General features: G+C 45.5%; 1 protein-coding gene across 4 annotated transcripts in view; it reads right to left on the reverse strand.

Annotated features, from left to right (window-relative positions):
• The window catches only part of SLC12A4 (solute carrier family 12 member 4), a 50834-nt gene extending 45949 nt beyond the window's left edge, over window positions 1-4885 (reverse strand). For 2 of the 4 annotated variants that reach the window (XR_012625121.1, XM_074839795.1), the window contains exon 1: window positions 4598-4885. Coding sequence is in view for 1 of the 4 variants with exons in the window: in XM_074839795.1 (XP_074695896.1) it covers window positions 4598-4871 (274 nt within the window). In the remaining 3 variants the exon portion in view is untranslated. Of the gene's footprint in view, window positions 1-3971; window positions 4070-4597 lie in introns of those variants that run through there. The other 2 variants (XM_074839796.1, XM_074839797.1) reach the window with 2 other exon arrangements.
• Between the last annotated feature and the right edge of the window lie 9770 nt (window positions 4886-14655).

Raw genomic sequence — 14655 nt, forward strand, 5'->3', positions numbered from 1 at the left:
AGACCCCTTCCAGGATCTGCGCTTCAAATTACAACCATTGCTGTGTAGCCTACAAGTATCTCACAAGTATCCTTTATGGAACAGGAACAAATACGGACATATTTAGCATTGACAGGACACCTTTAATATCTCCAAATGTACACATTAAACTTTACAGAGAGGGAAAATGGGTGTCAAGCTTAGCAGAACAGAAAAAACACTCCTTCCTCCTCAAAATGCAACTAAATTGAAGATGCAGTCTCCATACCATTTTCAGCAAGACAACAGTGAACAAATCACCAGAAGAGATAGTTCACTGACATCAGTGTATTTCTGTTCTCAGGTTACTTTCTTTCCTCCCGAACAATTCAGAGCTTCTGCCTCAACTCCTCCCCAAGCTCCCTCCCCCACAATTTCCTTCTGCAGTTTTGAGGCAACATGAAAAATGCTGATGATGCACGTGCTACAGAGGTTATGCAAAAATATCCTGCTATGACTACTGTAACAATGCCCTTTACCCACATTGCTGCTAGCAAAAGTTCTTGAATTTAAGATAACCTAAATATATTTGGACATATGTTTCTGTCACTCCTGTATAGCTGTAGTATCTAATTCATTATATGACTAATTTTATCTTATCTCTGGATTTTGCCAAAACACCTATATATAAGAATTAAGCGCTTTGAAAAGGAATTTTTGATTGATTTATGTATCCCCATTGAAAGCGTCTTCAGACATATTTTATGTGAGCTTTATTTCAAGTCTTACAAATGACTTAAAACCTTTACTAGTAAGTTAACACCTATTAAAAAGCAATGAAGCAGGAAGAAGCTTAAAGTAAAAGCGCACTGCTATCGCACCAGAACTTCCTTTATCAATCTTCTCAAAAATAGCTTATTGCAAATGACCTGCATCATCTGTTGCTGCACAAGGGCAGACTATAAGCATGAGGAAAAGGTCTCAAGTCTAGTCAGAAAACTGTGGGCTGAAAGGAAGCCATGTGATAACTGAAACATAAGCAGAGCAATTCACTGGCAAAAACCAAGGGTGGCAGCTGACCAAAGCTGGTTAGTGACACCAAGCTGATTAGTGTCTCATTTCCACAAACAAAAGTCACAGGAAGATAAATAACTTCCCACAGGACACATGACATTGCCGCACTTTGGTTAACAGGGTGCACAATCACTGTGGAGCTGAGATTCCTATTAAAGCAAAGCTTATCTGCTTTTTTTAAACACTATTCAGACCCCACTGTCCCTCTTCTTACCCTGTGTACCCAACCTAACATGCTGGCATTATTTCAAAGACTGAAGAGATGCCAAATCCACATTTCTCATCCCTGCCGATCCATAAAGCAGGGCTCACAAGTTTATCACAGGATAATTCTTTGTACTTCTTTTTCTAAATGGAAGATGTCAAAATCTATTATAAGCAGTGGCAGCTGGTGGAACCTGCTTAGAAAAAAAAAAAAAAAGGCTGATTTTATTCACAAGCAAGCACTAGAGCTATCTGGGAAGACTAAATTATAGCACACTGACTAATGTCTTCTTACGGGAATTGTTGACAAGAAATTCTATTGCAGAATGGCTTCATGTCTGTGGTGTTTACATGACACCATATCACTTGATGTCCCAAATAATGCAAAATTCAGGAAAAACATTCAAAAACAAAGCTATGACAAATAAAAGTTGGAGTGAAAAGGTCAGAGTGAAATAAGAATCTGTCAGAAACATAAGCAACAGCCTAAAAGATTGTGCAAGGAGTATTGGACAACAAACCCACTCCTTTGCACACTGTTACAGACCAGCTATAAACAGATACATGACAGACCATACGCTTCAAGGGCCATATCATTACTGAGTCACTTAAACCCACCTCTGATCAAACCGAGCAATCCAAAGACGTCTTTAAATAAGGTTCTGAACAGCAAGCTGATAAAATAAAATTTTCCCTGGAGAAGATTCACCAGAACAACAGCAACCAATTCCTCACACTGACTATGGTGGCGCTAATCGATCGCACAAAAAGACTGGACAATTGGCATCGCTCAGGCAGCTCCCTGTGCCAATGTGAATTGTATGTACTTTGATAGGGCCACAACCTACAACTCTGAGACTGTGCACTCAAGTCAAACAGGGTTACCTTATCTGGAATCAGGGGCATCACCAACACCAAAAAATCCCTCCATAAGCCCCATAATCAGCTGCCACAGAAGGCTCTGGATGGAGGGTCACTCTTCTCCCTCCTGCCTGCAGGCTCCAGTCCGTGGAGCTACTCTGTCTTCAACAGGAGCTTCCCACCTCCACCATGTCAGATTACCAACCATCCCCCAGTACAAGAGGCTACTGTACTCTGCACAGGATGTAGAAGGAAGCACCCAGAACCAAAGGAGTAACACAGAGGAGTTCAGATTCCTCTCTACAGGGCCATAAACCCAAGAAACCTAGGAAGAGACAGAAAAGGCTAGTGGGGAAGAGCTTGTCAGTACAGGCAGGCAAGGCAGCATATCTTTATACGTACACCCTGAGGATATGAAACAACACTTAATTACTGTGAAAGTAAATTAAAAAATAGAAGGCAGTTATAGTTCAAACAGAAACAGAACTAACTACCATATATTAATAAAGATGTTACTAGATATTTATCAGTTTTAAAATAGAGACCCAGCTAACTTCCAGCAGCATGGTTCTGTACTGCAGTCAGAACAGCAGTCCTTAAGAGATCACAGCTTTCCAGCTACTGATAGACTGTGACAGGGAGCTGAGTATCTTCCAGCGTGTTGTTCGCACACATCCTACAGTCTCATATCCGAATGACAGGCGCTTTGAGTTGACCTTCCTTTATCCACCACAGCAGCTTCCCCAAGTCACACTTACCAACCCATGGCCAGGGCTAGCTAGTGGGAAAAGTACTCCATGAGGTCTCCACCTCGACCTGCTGAGACGGGCGAAAAGCACCTGTTACTTTCATACACATGAACTATACATTATGTGACCCGGGAGTAAAATAGACCTTTTTTTTCAAAATGAAGACAAGGCCTGGCACAGCCTTCAGGGCTAGAGCCTCAAACTGTCTGTGATAACAGACAAGTCAGGAAAAGCACCTACTTTTCATCATTTCAAAATGCCCACACTAGAGCTGGAAGGAACTGACATAATGGACATGAGGCCTATGTAAGCAACTTGGTATATGACATCTAAACTTCCTTTGAAAACTATTCAAATAGAGAAAAAAAAAAGAATGGCACATATTGGAGACTGAAGCACAGATTCGCAGAGAACCAAACAAGATGACAAGGCAGGAACTGGACCTTGATCTCATGACAACTGAGTATCACTCAGCAAAACAACCCTTTTCTCTTCCTTAAGCACAGGCCTGACACTTCAGGGGTTACTGTGCATCCAATAACATTTGCATTCTGAAAAGTTTGACTGCACGGGCAAGGAAGAACAGGTCAGGTGTTTACTAACTTGTGTTGCCTAGAGTCACGCATGATTCACAGAGGGCAAGTCAGATTCACCAGCTGGGCCCATGGGAAGATCCTCTTCCTAAAGGTTACAGGACCAAACATAACCAAGGCAGAAAAAAAAGAAACAGATCCCACAAAGAGCTAAAACAAGCTTTTACCAGAACTACTCTACTCTCCCAATCTGGGTGTCCTTCATTTTCTCACTAAAAGCACTCACTGTATTTAAACTGATTTATACCTAAAAGTCACAGCAAACCACCAAGACAGGGTGAGCACTGATATTAGCTGCCTAATTAAAGAATGTACTTCTCACCACCCAAAATCCCCTCCTACTTACGTGATCCTCTTCTATAACTGGAATAAATTAACCCCTAACAAAAAGCAGCTCTGCCTAGCAGGAGCAGTTGTGAAAGCCACACAGACACAATACACACGCTGTGGTATTCAAGGCCCGGTTTGAGGGAGCGAGACCTAGTTGGGCAGGCGCATTTTTTAAGATGACATAAGCAAGAAAAGCAGTCACCTGAGATTCGGCTAATTTAACTGCATTCTCCATCACCCGTTTACTTGGCAGCAGAGCCCTGAAAACACTCGAGCCTCTCTCCACGTACTCTTATCGCCTCTGGAGACCGCAGTTTGTGGGAGCGACGATAACACCCGTCCCCCCCGCGCCGGCCCCGCTCCCCGCTGCGCCCCGGGCTGCCAACAAGTGGCGGCGGGAGTGCCCGGGGGGGATCCCCGAGCCTGCCCGGCTCGGCCCCCACCGCACAGCCGGAGGACGCCGCGTCCACCCGCATCGCCGGGGCACCCGCCGCAGCCGCCGGAGCTGCGCTGCCCCCGCCCGGCCCGGCCCGGGCTGACAGCCGCTCATCCGCCGGGCCGGCCTCCCCGCGGGCCCCGCCACGGCGGAGCGTCCCGGCCCCAGCAACGGCGGGAGCCGGCGCCCGCCCCGGCGGACCCCGCGGGGACTTCTCCTCCGGGCGCGGCGCCCCCGAGAGCCGCTACCGGCGCCCCCGCCTTTGTCTGCCGCGGCCGGCGGGAGCAGAGCGGAGCTGGGCTGGGGGGGGAAGCCAGGCTCGCCCCGGCCCCCCGCCGGGAGCGACCGGCACCCCCAACCCCCCCGCCCCCGCCCCGGCCGTGCCCGCTCACCGTCGGAGCTGACGGTGTCGTAGGAGTCACCAGCGGCGGGCGCCGCGGCCGGCTCCCGGTAGTCCACCCAGCTGAGCCCCTCTACGCTGTCGTACTCGGCGCGGTGCTTGTCCTCCACCGGCACCACGGTGAAGTGCGGCATGGCTGGCGGGGCGGCGAGGGCTCCCCGCGGCACCGCAGCGAGGCAGGCGGGACGCGGCGCGGAGCCGGCGGCGCATTCCTGCCCCGTGCGGTCACTTCCTCTCAGGAAACCGCGCTCCTCAACTCCACCCATTCCCCTCCGAGCGCCGGGGCGGCGAGGCGGCGCGGCAGCCGCCGCCCCCGGGGCCGGCAGGCGGGCGGGCGGGGAGGCCGGGGCCGCCCCGCAGCGAGGACCGGGGCGCGCGGGAGGGGGTCGCTCCGCCGGGCGGGCGCGCTCAGCAGCGGGGGCGCGGAGGAGGGGCCGGAGGTGGCGAGGCGGCGCGGGGAAGGGGGAGCCTTCCTCCCGCAGTCATCGTGACAGGAGCCGGGCCCGGGGGCGGCGGGAACCGCGGCGCGCTGGGAGCGGAGCGGAGCGGGGCGGGGAGGGGCGGGCCCCCACCGCCCTCCCTTGCCGGCGCTGCCGGGCCGCCTTGGGGGGGCGAGGGCGGGGGGGGGAAATTTCCCTCCGCCGTGCCCCGGGCCGCCTCCGACTCCCTCCCCCCGTCGCCGCCATTTGCTGGGCAGGAGCGATGCGGAGAGGGCGGTGGCGCCGCGCCCAGGCCCGGGGGGCGGCTGGGGCGGGGGAAGGCGAAGGGGGGGCGATCCCCGGGGCTGCGGCCCCGAGAGGCCGCGTCGGGCGAAGCGGCGCTTCCGCTGGGGCTGTCGGGGGCGTCCTGCGCTTCTAACGGGGACCGGGTGGCCGCAACCCCCGGTGGGGTGAGGTGGGGGGGTGCGTAGGGGCAACACGAGCGAGACGGCGGGAGATGAAGCGGGAGCCCGCTGGGTGCCGAAGCGGCCGAGCGCGGCAGTTGCCCATGGCGTTAACGCCCGGCCTGCGGCGGATCGACAACGAGCCGAGTCAAGGCGCGCTGCCACCCGAGAGCGGGTTCAGTTCTGTGCGAGTTATCGTTAACTTCAGGTGCAGCAGCTGGCCCCGCTTCCTGCGTTTGTGGGGGCGGCGGGGCGGCTCCTGCGCCCGCTCGCTCTCCGCTGGCTGCACGAAGCCTTCAGAAATAACGCGGCGAACGGAGCGAGCCCGGGGGAAGGCGGAAACATGGCTGCGGGACCGGCAAACGCCGCTCCGGGGAAACGTGACGGCGGGCTGGAGCCGCGGGTGTTTGAGCTCCATGCAAAGCAGGCAGTTGCTACGGCAGCAGACTGCCAGGGCCGACCAGCTGCGGCCCCGCCGCTCAGGCAGGGCCTGGGCGCCGGGCCTGCCCCATTGTTGTGTCCCGGGGATGGCGGCGGCGGCGGGGTGGGGCCGCCTCGGTGGCGGCGGGGCCCCCGGGCCGCGGCAGCCTCCCGGCAGCGTGTGCCCCAGGGAGCAAGATTCAATTTTACCTCCACATGTGAAAAAGCTGGCGCCGGCGATGGGGATGTTGGCCTTCCTTGCGTGTCAGCTGGCGTTTAAACATGAATCGATAGTTGATAATGCTATTTGGTGTCTGTGTTTGAAAGCTGGCCTTGAAATGAAAAGGATGCCTTTTTAGTGCGTTAAACAATCCTCAGAAAAAAGCTCTAGAGAACAGTTTCTGCGTTTTACTCAGGAATATCAAACTAGTTCTGTAGATTTTTGACTAAAATGCTCCTTCATCAAGAAATCTGTGTACAGTGCCAAGTCAATCCAGTACTGATGTAAGTTTGGTCCTTGGATTGCATAGGAGCCTACTGGAGGATATAAAGCTTAAAAGCAGAGGAAGAGGGTAAGACCAGACATTTCCTGTGCTCAGAAGAACCTTCCCCCTAGCTCTCTGAATTTGGCCTGCCTTTTTGACGATGCGATCTCCAGGTCACTGGGAGAAAGAAAAATGTGCAATGAGCAGAAGAGAGACAAACAAGAGGGAGAATGCTTTGTTCAGAGAACTGAGTAGAAAGTCTACTTTTAATTAGTTGGGTTTTGAAATAAACAAGAAGGATCCATGCTGTGGAGTGACTGCTGCCAAGGGGGTACAGGTCTCTCAGTTCACTTAACACAAACTTGCTGGTAGACCACCTCTGGGGAAAGCCAGAGCAATTACACCTCTTAATACTGATCAGACAGGTGGAAAGACTTCTAAGACTCCTGTGCTTTCATATAACCTACATTTTACTTTTGTCTCTTTGTTACGGAAAACAACAATGATCTTCATGTGGCCATGTGTATCTCAATAACAGCCTCATCAGTTTTTGAGGAGGCAAAAAACTCCCAGGTTTTCCTCTACTGAAAACTCATGGTATCTTGAAGACCTGGGGTGAGATATTTCTTTTTCCACTAACCCTAAAATGAGCACATTTGTAAATACGATCCCACTGAGGTCTGTAAAGTTTTACCTGCAATTTCTATGGGAAAGGTTGGCCAATTTTGACCATCTAGAAAGCATTTCTGTTAATTTTAGAAACATTAGTTCTGACAGACTGGAAACATCCTGGTGCACCACTTAGTCCACTGTCTTATCTCCAGCAATATTTTTTCCTGTGGAACAATTGGCCAAAAAGTAGCATTTTCTGTTTAATCCTCTTTGGTTAAATTATGTTTCATTAGTGTTCATAATAAGTATTACATAATAAGCTAGAGTCCACCAGGAAAATAGGAACAGTAAGTATTAATTGATAGGGGGCAAAGAATTTTATATAGAAAAAGGGCAAGATGATAAGTCACCATTAAGCAAGTTAGTTCATGCTTAGTCCTCTGTCTTCTTTCCTGTTTTCCACTTTATAAAGCTTTTGAGTGAAAGTGTCTGGTCTAAGTAAACTGTCCTAGAAAAGGGAGACAGGGATTATAAGAAATAAGTCTCAAGAGTTAATGTTTTTGGAGTCATGCTTATTCAGGAAGAAGTATTAAACTGGGCACTTCCTTCTCATCTTGCTTTTGAGAGCAAGTCTGGCAAGGAGCTGTCTTTCTTTAGGCACTAAAAAAGGCATCTATGCCACCACAAAACGTTTTAGTATGGTGAAATCAATGGCACTGAAACTGTACCCTATGAGGGGAAAAAATACATAAAATCAAGCTCATGCACATATACCAACAACTCCCCTCTCTGGAATGGAAACTATATCCAAATGTCTGAGGAGGGAATTTAGCCCGAGGAAACTATTTGAGTTTATTGAAGTAAAAATATTTCTTGTTTCTAAAGACAGTGGTTCTCTAATGACTTGTAAAAAGCCCATATTTAAAGATAAGGAGTTATCTACCCATATCAACTTTATTGTTTAGCATCTGGTTTGTAAGAGAAGTGAAATTTCAACCTGGGTGACTGAGGTTTGGTTTTTTTCCTGAGTATGAATACTGATTGTTACTTGGGATGAGTGGCCATCATAAGCTTCAAAGGTGTTTGATATGAGGCAGGAATTAAATTAGATGACCTACAACACTACAGTATTTACCTGAGAATACATTGCTTTCTCTCATTAAATAGTGGAGATGAACATTACCTATTTTCTACAAAGCTAAATGCAATTTGGGATTATGGTTTCATATGTGTACAGACCCGGCAGTGAAAACCAAAGAGCACAGAGAATAATATTCATTTCCTTTTTTTTCCCCTCTTCACACCCCACACCCCACCCCCAACAGAGAAAAACTGCGCTTCTAAGAAAGTCTGGTGGTTTCACTGCAAAAAAACACTGAGACCAGCTTAGCAGAATCAAGGTTTACTAGATGAGAAAGAGCCTGAATTTTTGGTACTCTAGTGTATATTAACAACATTAGTGAAATCAGCAGCCTAAAGATCATCAAATCCATGATCTCCTCTCTGATATATAATCAGGAACTGCTTTTTAAACTGTTTGTTTATTACCTACAAATCATATAACCAAAGACACAGTTCAGTTCTTCATTGGTAAGCCACTGGGTATTTGTGAACTACCTTAAGCAGGTATAAGCTTCCAGCTGAAAGGTCAGTACACTTCCACAGTAAACAACTATGTGATTCAACTCAAAGAAAAAGATTGTATGAGGAACTCTGAGTCTTCTAGAAGGGTAGTTTGGTAAACTGCTGAAGAGCCTGATACAAATCCTCAGGGCAGGCAAGCAAGGTCAAGTTTGCCTTGAACCCCTCTTATGACAGGTGACACCACTCAAGCATTAAAAAAAGCAGCTTGGCTTTTACAGCCCGGCACGAGATAGTGACTGCACACCACATCGGCTGGTACAGAAACACGCTTCACTTACCCCTGCGAGGTGCTGCAGCCCTTCCCTGACAGACAGCAATTCACAGGTTCTCATATGGTGCTCATACAGTCATCCTAGGAGAAAGTGAACATAGAATTAATACCTGCATTAGTGATTGCTTTTAAGCATGTAATAGATGGGACAACCTGCCTCAGCCCTCACAAAGGGGTGTAGTACACACATTGGAAGGCCCCTGTAAATGAGCTCTGGAGCATTGTTAGTTTATGGACTGACAGTATGTGATGTTAACCTCAATCAAACAACAAAAAGTAACGTCATTTCAACTCCTCAATGAAAGTGATTTGCCATTTATTGAAGGATAGGAAGACCCAGTGTCTGAAATTGTTTGAGGACAGCTTTTCTCATCTTCCTTTCTTTCTGAATTTCATGGGGAAATGCTTAATTTTAAATAAACTAGTTTATTTTTTTTCTAACTAGGAAAATCAAGCCCAAGCAAAAAATACCATCCTTAGGAATAAATGTCTCATAAAATTACAATTCAGATGGGGTTTTTTTAATTAATCTGTAAAATTGCGTTGCCCCTAACATTGTTTGGAGTGCTTTATAAGAACATGATATGTCAAAAAGCTTCGTAGAAAGTTTAAATTAACTTCCTGTAAATGACGCTTTGAAATGCCTCATTGGTGGAGGAACCTGCCCAGTTTTGCTGTCGTTGCTGACTGTAATGTTTATGTCCCCAGGCAGAATACGTGGCCTCCTTAGGATGCACTGCCGAAGGAGCCTGAAGATAACATCTGTAACTGTTTATCCAAAATACATAAAACTTCTTGAGTGGAATACCTGCATTCTGATGTTTTAGATAATAATCATTGCATCTCGGTTAATACAGACCAGTATAATGCTTCTCTCCTCTTTGTCAATGGGACAATCTGTGAATTTTTGCTTTGAAACCATGGGAAATTTCTAAACCGTATGACATAAAAAGTATTTCTGAGATACCCTGGATCACCGAGTCGGTAGCAGAGTAGTGGCCCAGAAAAAAAAATGTATTCCAGTTAGAACAGAAATAGGGTTGTTAGTTAGAGGAAAGGTTTGCAGATTTACAGACAGCATAGATCTAACATTGCAAAAAATCTCTGGGAACCGGACACCCTGCTCAGTTATCTCCCATAGTTAGGCACAAAGTCCTGATACCTGGAAGAATTAAATGCTTGCAAGTTTTGAAGCTAACATGTATTTAAAAAGCATAAATACAGATATTTAAAAGTGTAAAGAGAAAGGCTAGGATATACACAGCAGTGGATCCATAACTATTATTTATTGTTTTGAAAGATCTTTTCCACTAGAGTGAAACCTGGGTTCCCAGGTTCAGAGCTGACCAGAGCTGAGCATCAGAAAAAATAACAAAAATTGCCACTGCCAAGGTAAAGCTTCCCTGGACATGAAGCTTGGCAGAAATTCTGCAAGTTCATGGCCAGCATTTCACCATAGTGAACTTCTGTTTTCAGCACATTCCTGCTTCTCCACATCCGAGGATCACACCAGCCTTGTGGACAAAGCAGACCGGAAACTGGCAACCTGGCTGCGAAGGTTTCTCACTAGCAAAGATCAGGATCTATTTCGTCCATGACATAGATAAGCAGTCACTGAAAGAGGTCCTTTGGAGAGGACCGCAAGGCATTCATCCACATGTAAAGGACTGGGGACAGTGTAGCAAGAGCTTATGGGAGATGCAATATGCAATCCTCCATGTGCCATTTCCAGGAGAAAAATAAGGCAAGGAGAGGTCATATTATACTTATACAGGAGCTTGTACGCTAACTGCAACTGAAAATTTTGCTGTTCTCCTAGAAAACACGTCACAGCTTAGACATTAAGAGACCACAAGAGGACACTATGGTGCCGCTTATCTCCAAAATTTATTTACTTCAACGAACTCTGCCTCACTTGTAAAATTACTCATGACTGTATTTGATATGTGGAATAACCATTTCTACAAAGATACCTTAATCTCATCTTTAGAGACTGAAAAGTTACTAAATCTTTGAGATCTCTTTTTTCCCCCCACTCAATCAGATTCTGTAAATTCAGATAAGAAGAACTGGATCAAAGTTTTCTCCACTAAACTTGTTAAACATTGCAGTAGTTTTCAGGGTAGGATTAAGATGCTGGAAAAATACTACTCAGTGGTTTGTTGTGGTTTTTTTCTTTTTTCCTTTTTTTAAGGGATCAATTTTCAGTTCAGTTACATTTTTAGCATGAATAGATTTGTCATGATCTGTTGAAGTTTTTAACACAGGGGTCAGAAGAAACTGAGCACAGGCCTAGACAAGGTCCTTTAGATGTTGAGTTTAACTACAGGAAGACACTCAAGAAAGTTAATCCAAATGGACTTTTCAAAGCTGTATTAAACTTTTTTCAAATGTTTGTGTTCCAGACTAAAGGGACCTTCTTTTGATTTATCTGATGAAACCTCTAGTAGCTTCAGTTTTAATCTTAGCTATTTTAATCTTTATTTTGTTTCTCAGCAACAACCCACAGGGGAGCTTGAATTCTTGCTTCCTGGGCTCTGTGCTTTTCTTTCATTGAAGAACTGGTGGAAGAAATGCTTTATGAGAACAGTGAAACCAGGTGCTGAGAAGGGGCTTCAGAGAAAAATACTTACCCATTATATAGGGGAAAGAATTACCATCATGAAGTTTACAAAACAATTTAGGGAGAAGCAACAGAAGCAGAGCAAAATTAAGGGCCCTCTCATTTGAGTTCTGATCCTTACGGGTGGAGCCTTGATTAGAAGCAGCAGCATTTCTGTGATGTAAGCTAAATGCTAATCTTTGTTTACTTAGTTTTTTGTCATTTTCCCACACACGCACTATTTGTTGACTTGTGACAGAAGCAGCTGAACCAAGTCTAATATCTCTCTGAGGTCACAGTTTTTATGGAAGAGGAGTTGTTTGTTGCTTTTGCTTTGCAAGGAAAAAAACTTCATAGGTTATAATAATTTCTCAAACAGTACAGACATTGGGAAAAGAATTGCCACCTTTGCAATTTGAGTACCAGGAAGTGAAACAGGCTACAAACAGCTCATTTGGTAATACTGGGCCAAGTGACTGAGAGGTTCTAGCTCAGTCACCAAAGATCCTGGACATCTGTGAAATACAGAAATGGGACAAAAATACTTCCATTGGCACAAATTTTGTTTTTCCTCTGACAGAAATTACATAATGAACTTATAAATAAATATGAAGGTTAGTAAAAGCTTTTCCATTTCTCTTGTTTCAAAAGTTAAAAAAAGGAAAATTGTAGGAGCACCAAACACCCACCACCATCTCAAGTTGTTCTATGTAGATATAAGGTTTGTAGGTAAGATATCAAGACAAAAATCAAGACCAGATTAAAAAAAGAATAGTTCTTGGAATGCTGAGTCAAACCTTCCAAAATGCCCCAAGAAGAGTTATCCAGCATCCTAATCTGTCCTGAAAACAGTTCAGCAGATCCACTAACATACGGCTCTGGGTCTGTGAATTAAATTGAACAAATATTAAGAGCAAATAAAAGCCACTTTTAGCAGGAAGAATCTTCTGTTTTGTTTTGGGGGTTTTTTTTTGGTAGTTTAGACATGTTACATTTTCAAAATTTGAAGCAATTTGATCATTTCCATATGTATAAATCCAGAGAAGAGCGAACAGAGGAGCTGCTGCTTTCAGTAGCAAATGGAAGAAATTCAAGTTGCTGCAGTCTCACTGCTTTTCCGCTCCTCCCCTCCGCTAACACTGAAATACTCACTGACATGATCAGCATCACTTGAGGGAAGAAAACAGTTTTCAGCTAGATCAGCTCCCTGAACCAGCTTACTGTGTAGTGAACACAAACACCACTGCTGTCACAAGGGACAGGAGAGAAAACATGCAGCGAAGAAACAGGGTAGGGCTGCAGCAGCCGAAGTTGACACTGGCATAAACTGCTGTGGCACTGCGCCTTAGTCCAGAAGGTGATGGAGATGCAATGATACCCAGCTTCTGAAAGTTGATTCTGTGGCACAGATACTCACTGAAGCTTATGTTTAAGATCAAACAGAAGTTAATAAACTTATATAGGTGGTTAGACTTAATGCACAATGTTTGCTGACCTTGAAACATAGAAATATGCTGGCATATTGCTTGACCAGCTCAATGACATGCAAGGAGGAATGCAGGTGTTAAGCGCCAGCACAGTTCAGTAAGTCCATATTCAATGTAAAACGTGCAAAAGTCCTTCCATGGCCCAAACAAGTCACCTGCTGAGAAGTTACATACGTGAACTGAACTACTAAGATTTTACGTACCAGATCAGCTGTATATGTTAGACCAGCAATAGACTTTTTAGGCTTAGTTTAGCATCACCACTTATCCAGATGAGACAACTGAGAATTGAAGTTGTTTATTTCTATGGATGCTACAGCCCATTAGGCTGTAAAAGGATAGTACTGGGGAAAGCATCAACCTTTTAGAATCCAATCAATAGTCTGCATCAATATTATGTCTGTAGCTTTTGGCTGTTCACATCACACATGCAAAAGCATGAGCCTTGGATTGTTAAAGGTGCCTTGAAGTTTGAGTCTTATTTAGAAAATCGGCCTAAAGTACTTCACAGTGCATCAATTTTGAGATTTACTTAAATAGTAATAACTATTTTCAGAATTCATGTTAGCACAACTCATTATTTAGAAGAGGTAAATAATGACTTGCATTCTTCCATTTGGCAGACAACAAAGCTTATTACAAAGTTGGTATCTCAATTATATCTGATACTCGTAGCCATAATAGAATCTGTCAGTTGAGCTAGCATGCATTTCAAATTACCAATGCAAGTTGCTCTTATTAATTGGTGCAGGGCAATGGCATTCAATTTGAGGATGAATCATTCTCTCCAGTGGGAGGCAGAAATCAGAGTGCAATCATTTTATGCTTGAGCTGTTAGAAGTGCAGTGTTGTGACTACTACTACAAGCTGCTCTCAGTAGGACTGGAGACACTAGCACTCAGACTGAAGGGTCACTAGAGTTTTTCTGACAGCAGTCACAGCCATATCTTAAATGATTTTACTTTTGAAATGGAATTCTAACGAGATGCCTTTCTACTGTGTTTCAAGCTGTGTGATTCTGGTCATTTAAGAAAAATAAACAACTTGCATCTATTAGATAAGCTAGAGACCATGTGCATAATTGTTGCACAATGCACAAGATTCCATTTATTCTTTGATGATTTTGCACTCTGATGTTGGTTTCACACAAGCAGCTTATTTGAAGCATTCTGAAATAACACTGCAACTGGTAATGGGAAAAGGGACTTCTAGATCATCACACATCTGTGGGAAATGCTGTGAAGTAGAGATTATCCTAACCTTGGTGCCAGCGACCTGTCTAGTTCCCCCATAAGCCTCGTTCTCTATGTCTTGACTAGCTTGGCCAAGTGATTTACTGCAGGAGACACTGTCATCGTGGACTCACTGCAATGACTGAGTCATCCGTGTTCCCTGTCCGTAAGCACTTGCTCAGACTTCTCTACAGGTTAGGTGCTATCTGAGTGAAGATGAGGCTGGCTGCCTACATCGAGGATACCTGATGTTCTCCTGCCTGCCATGGGGGAGGCTACCTCCCCCGTGAAGCATTGACCCAGAGCCCATGTGATACCCTAGCCTTCCTTCTGCAGATGAGTTGCATGGTTCTTTCAGGGTTTCCTGGTGTTCCGAATATTTACACTGTTTTGTGAAATTACACCAGTATCTAT

Source organism: Strix aluco, chromosome 14 (assembly GCF_031877795.1).
Source record: "Strix aluco isolate bStrAlu1 chromosome 14, bStrAlu1.hap1, whole genome shotgun sequence".
In the NCBI taxonomy this organism is placed as follows: domain Eukaryota; kingdom Metazoa; phylum Chordata; class Aves; order Strigiformes; family Strigidae; genus Strix; species Strix aluco.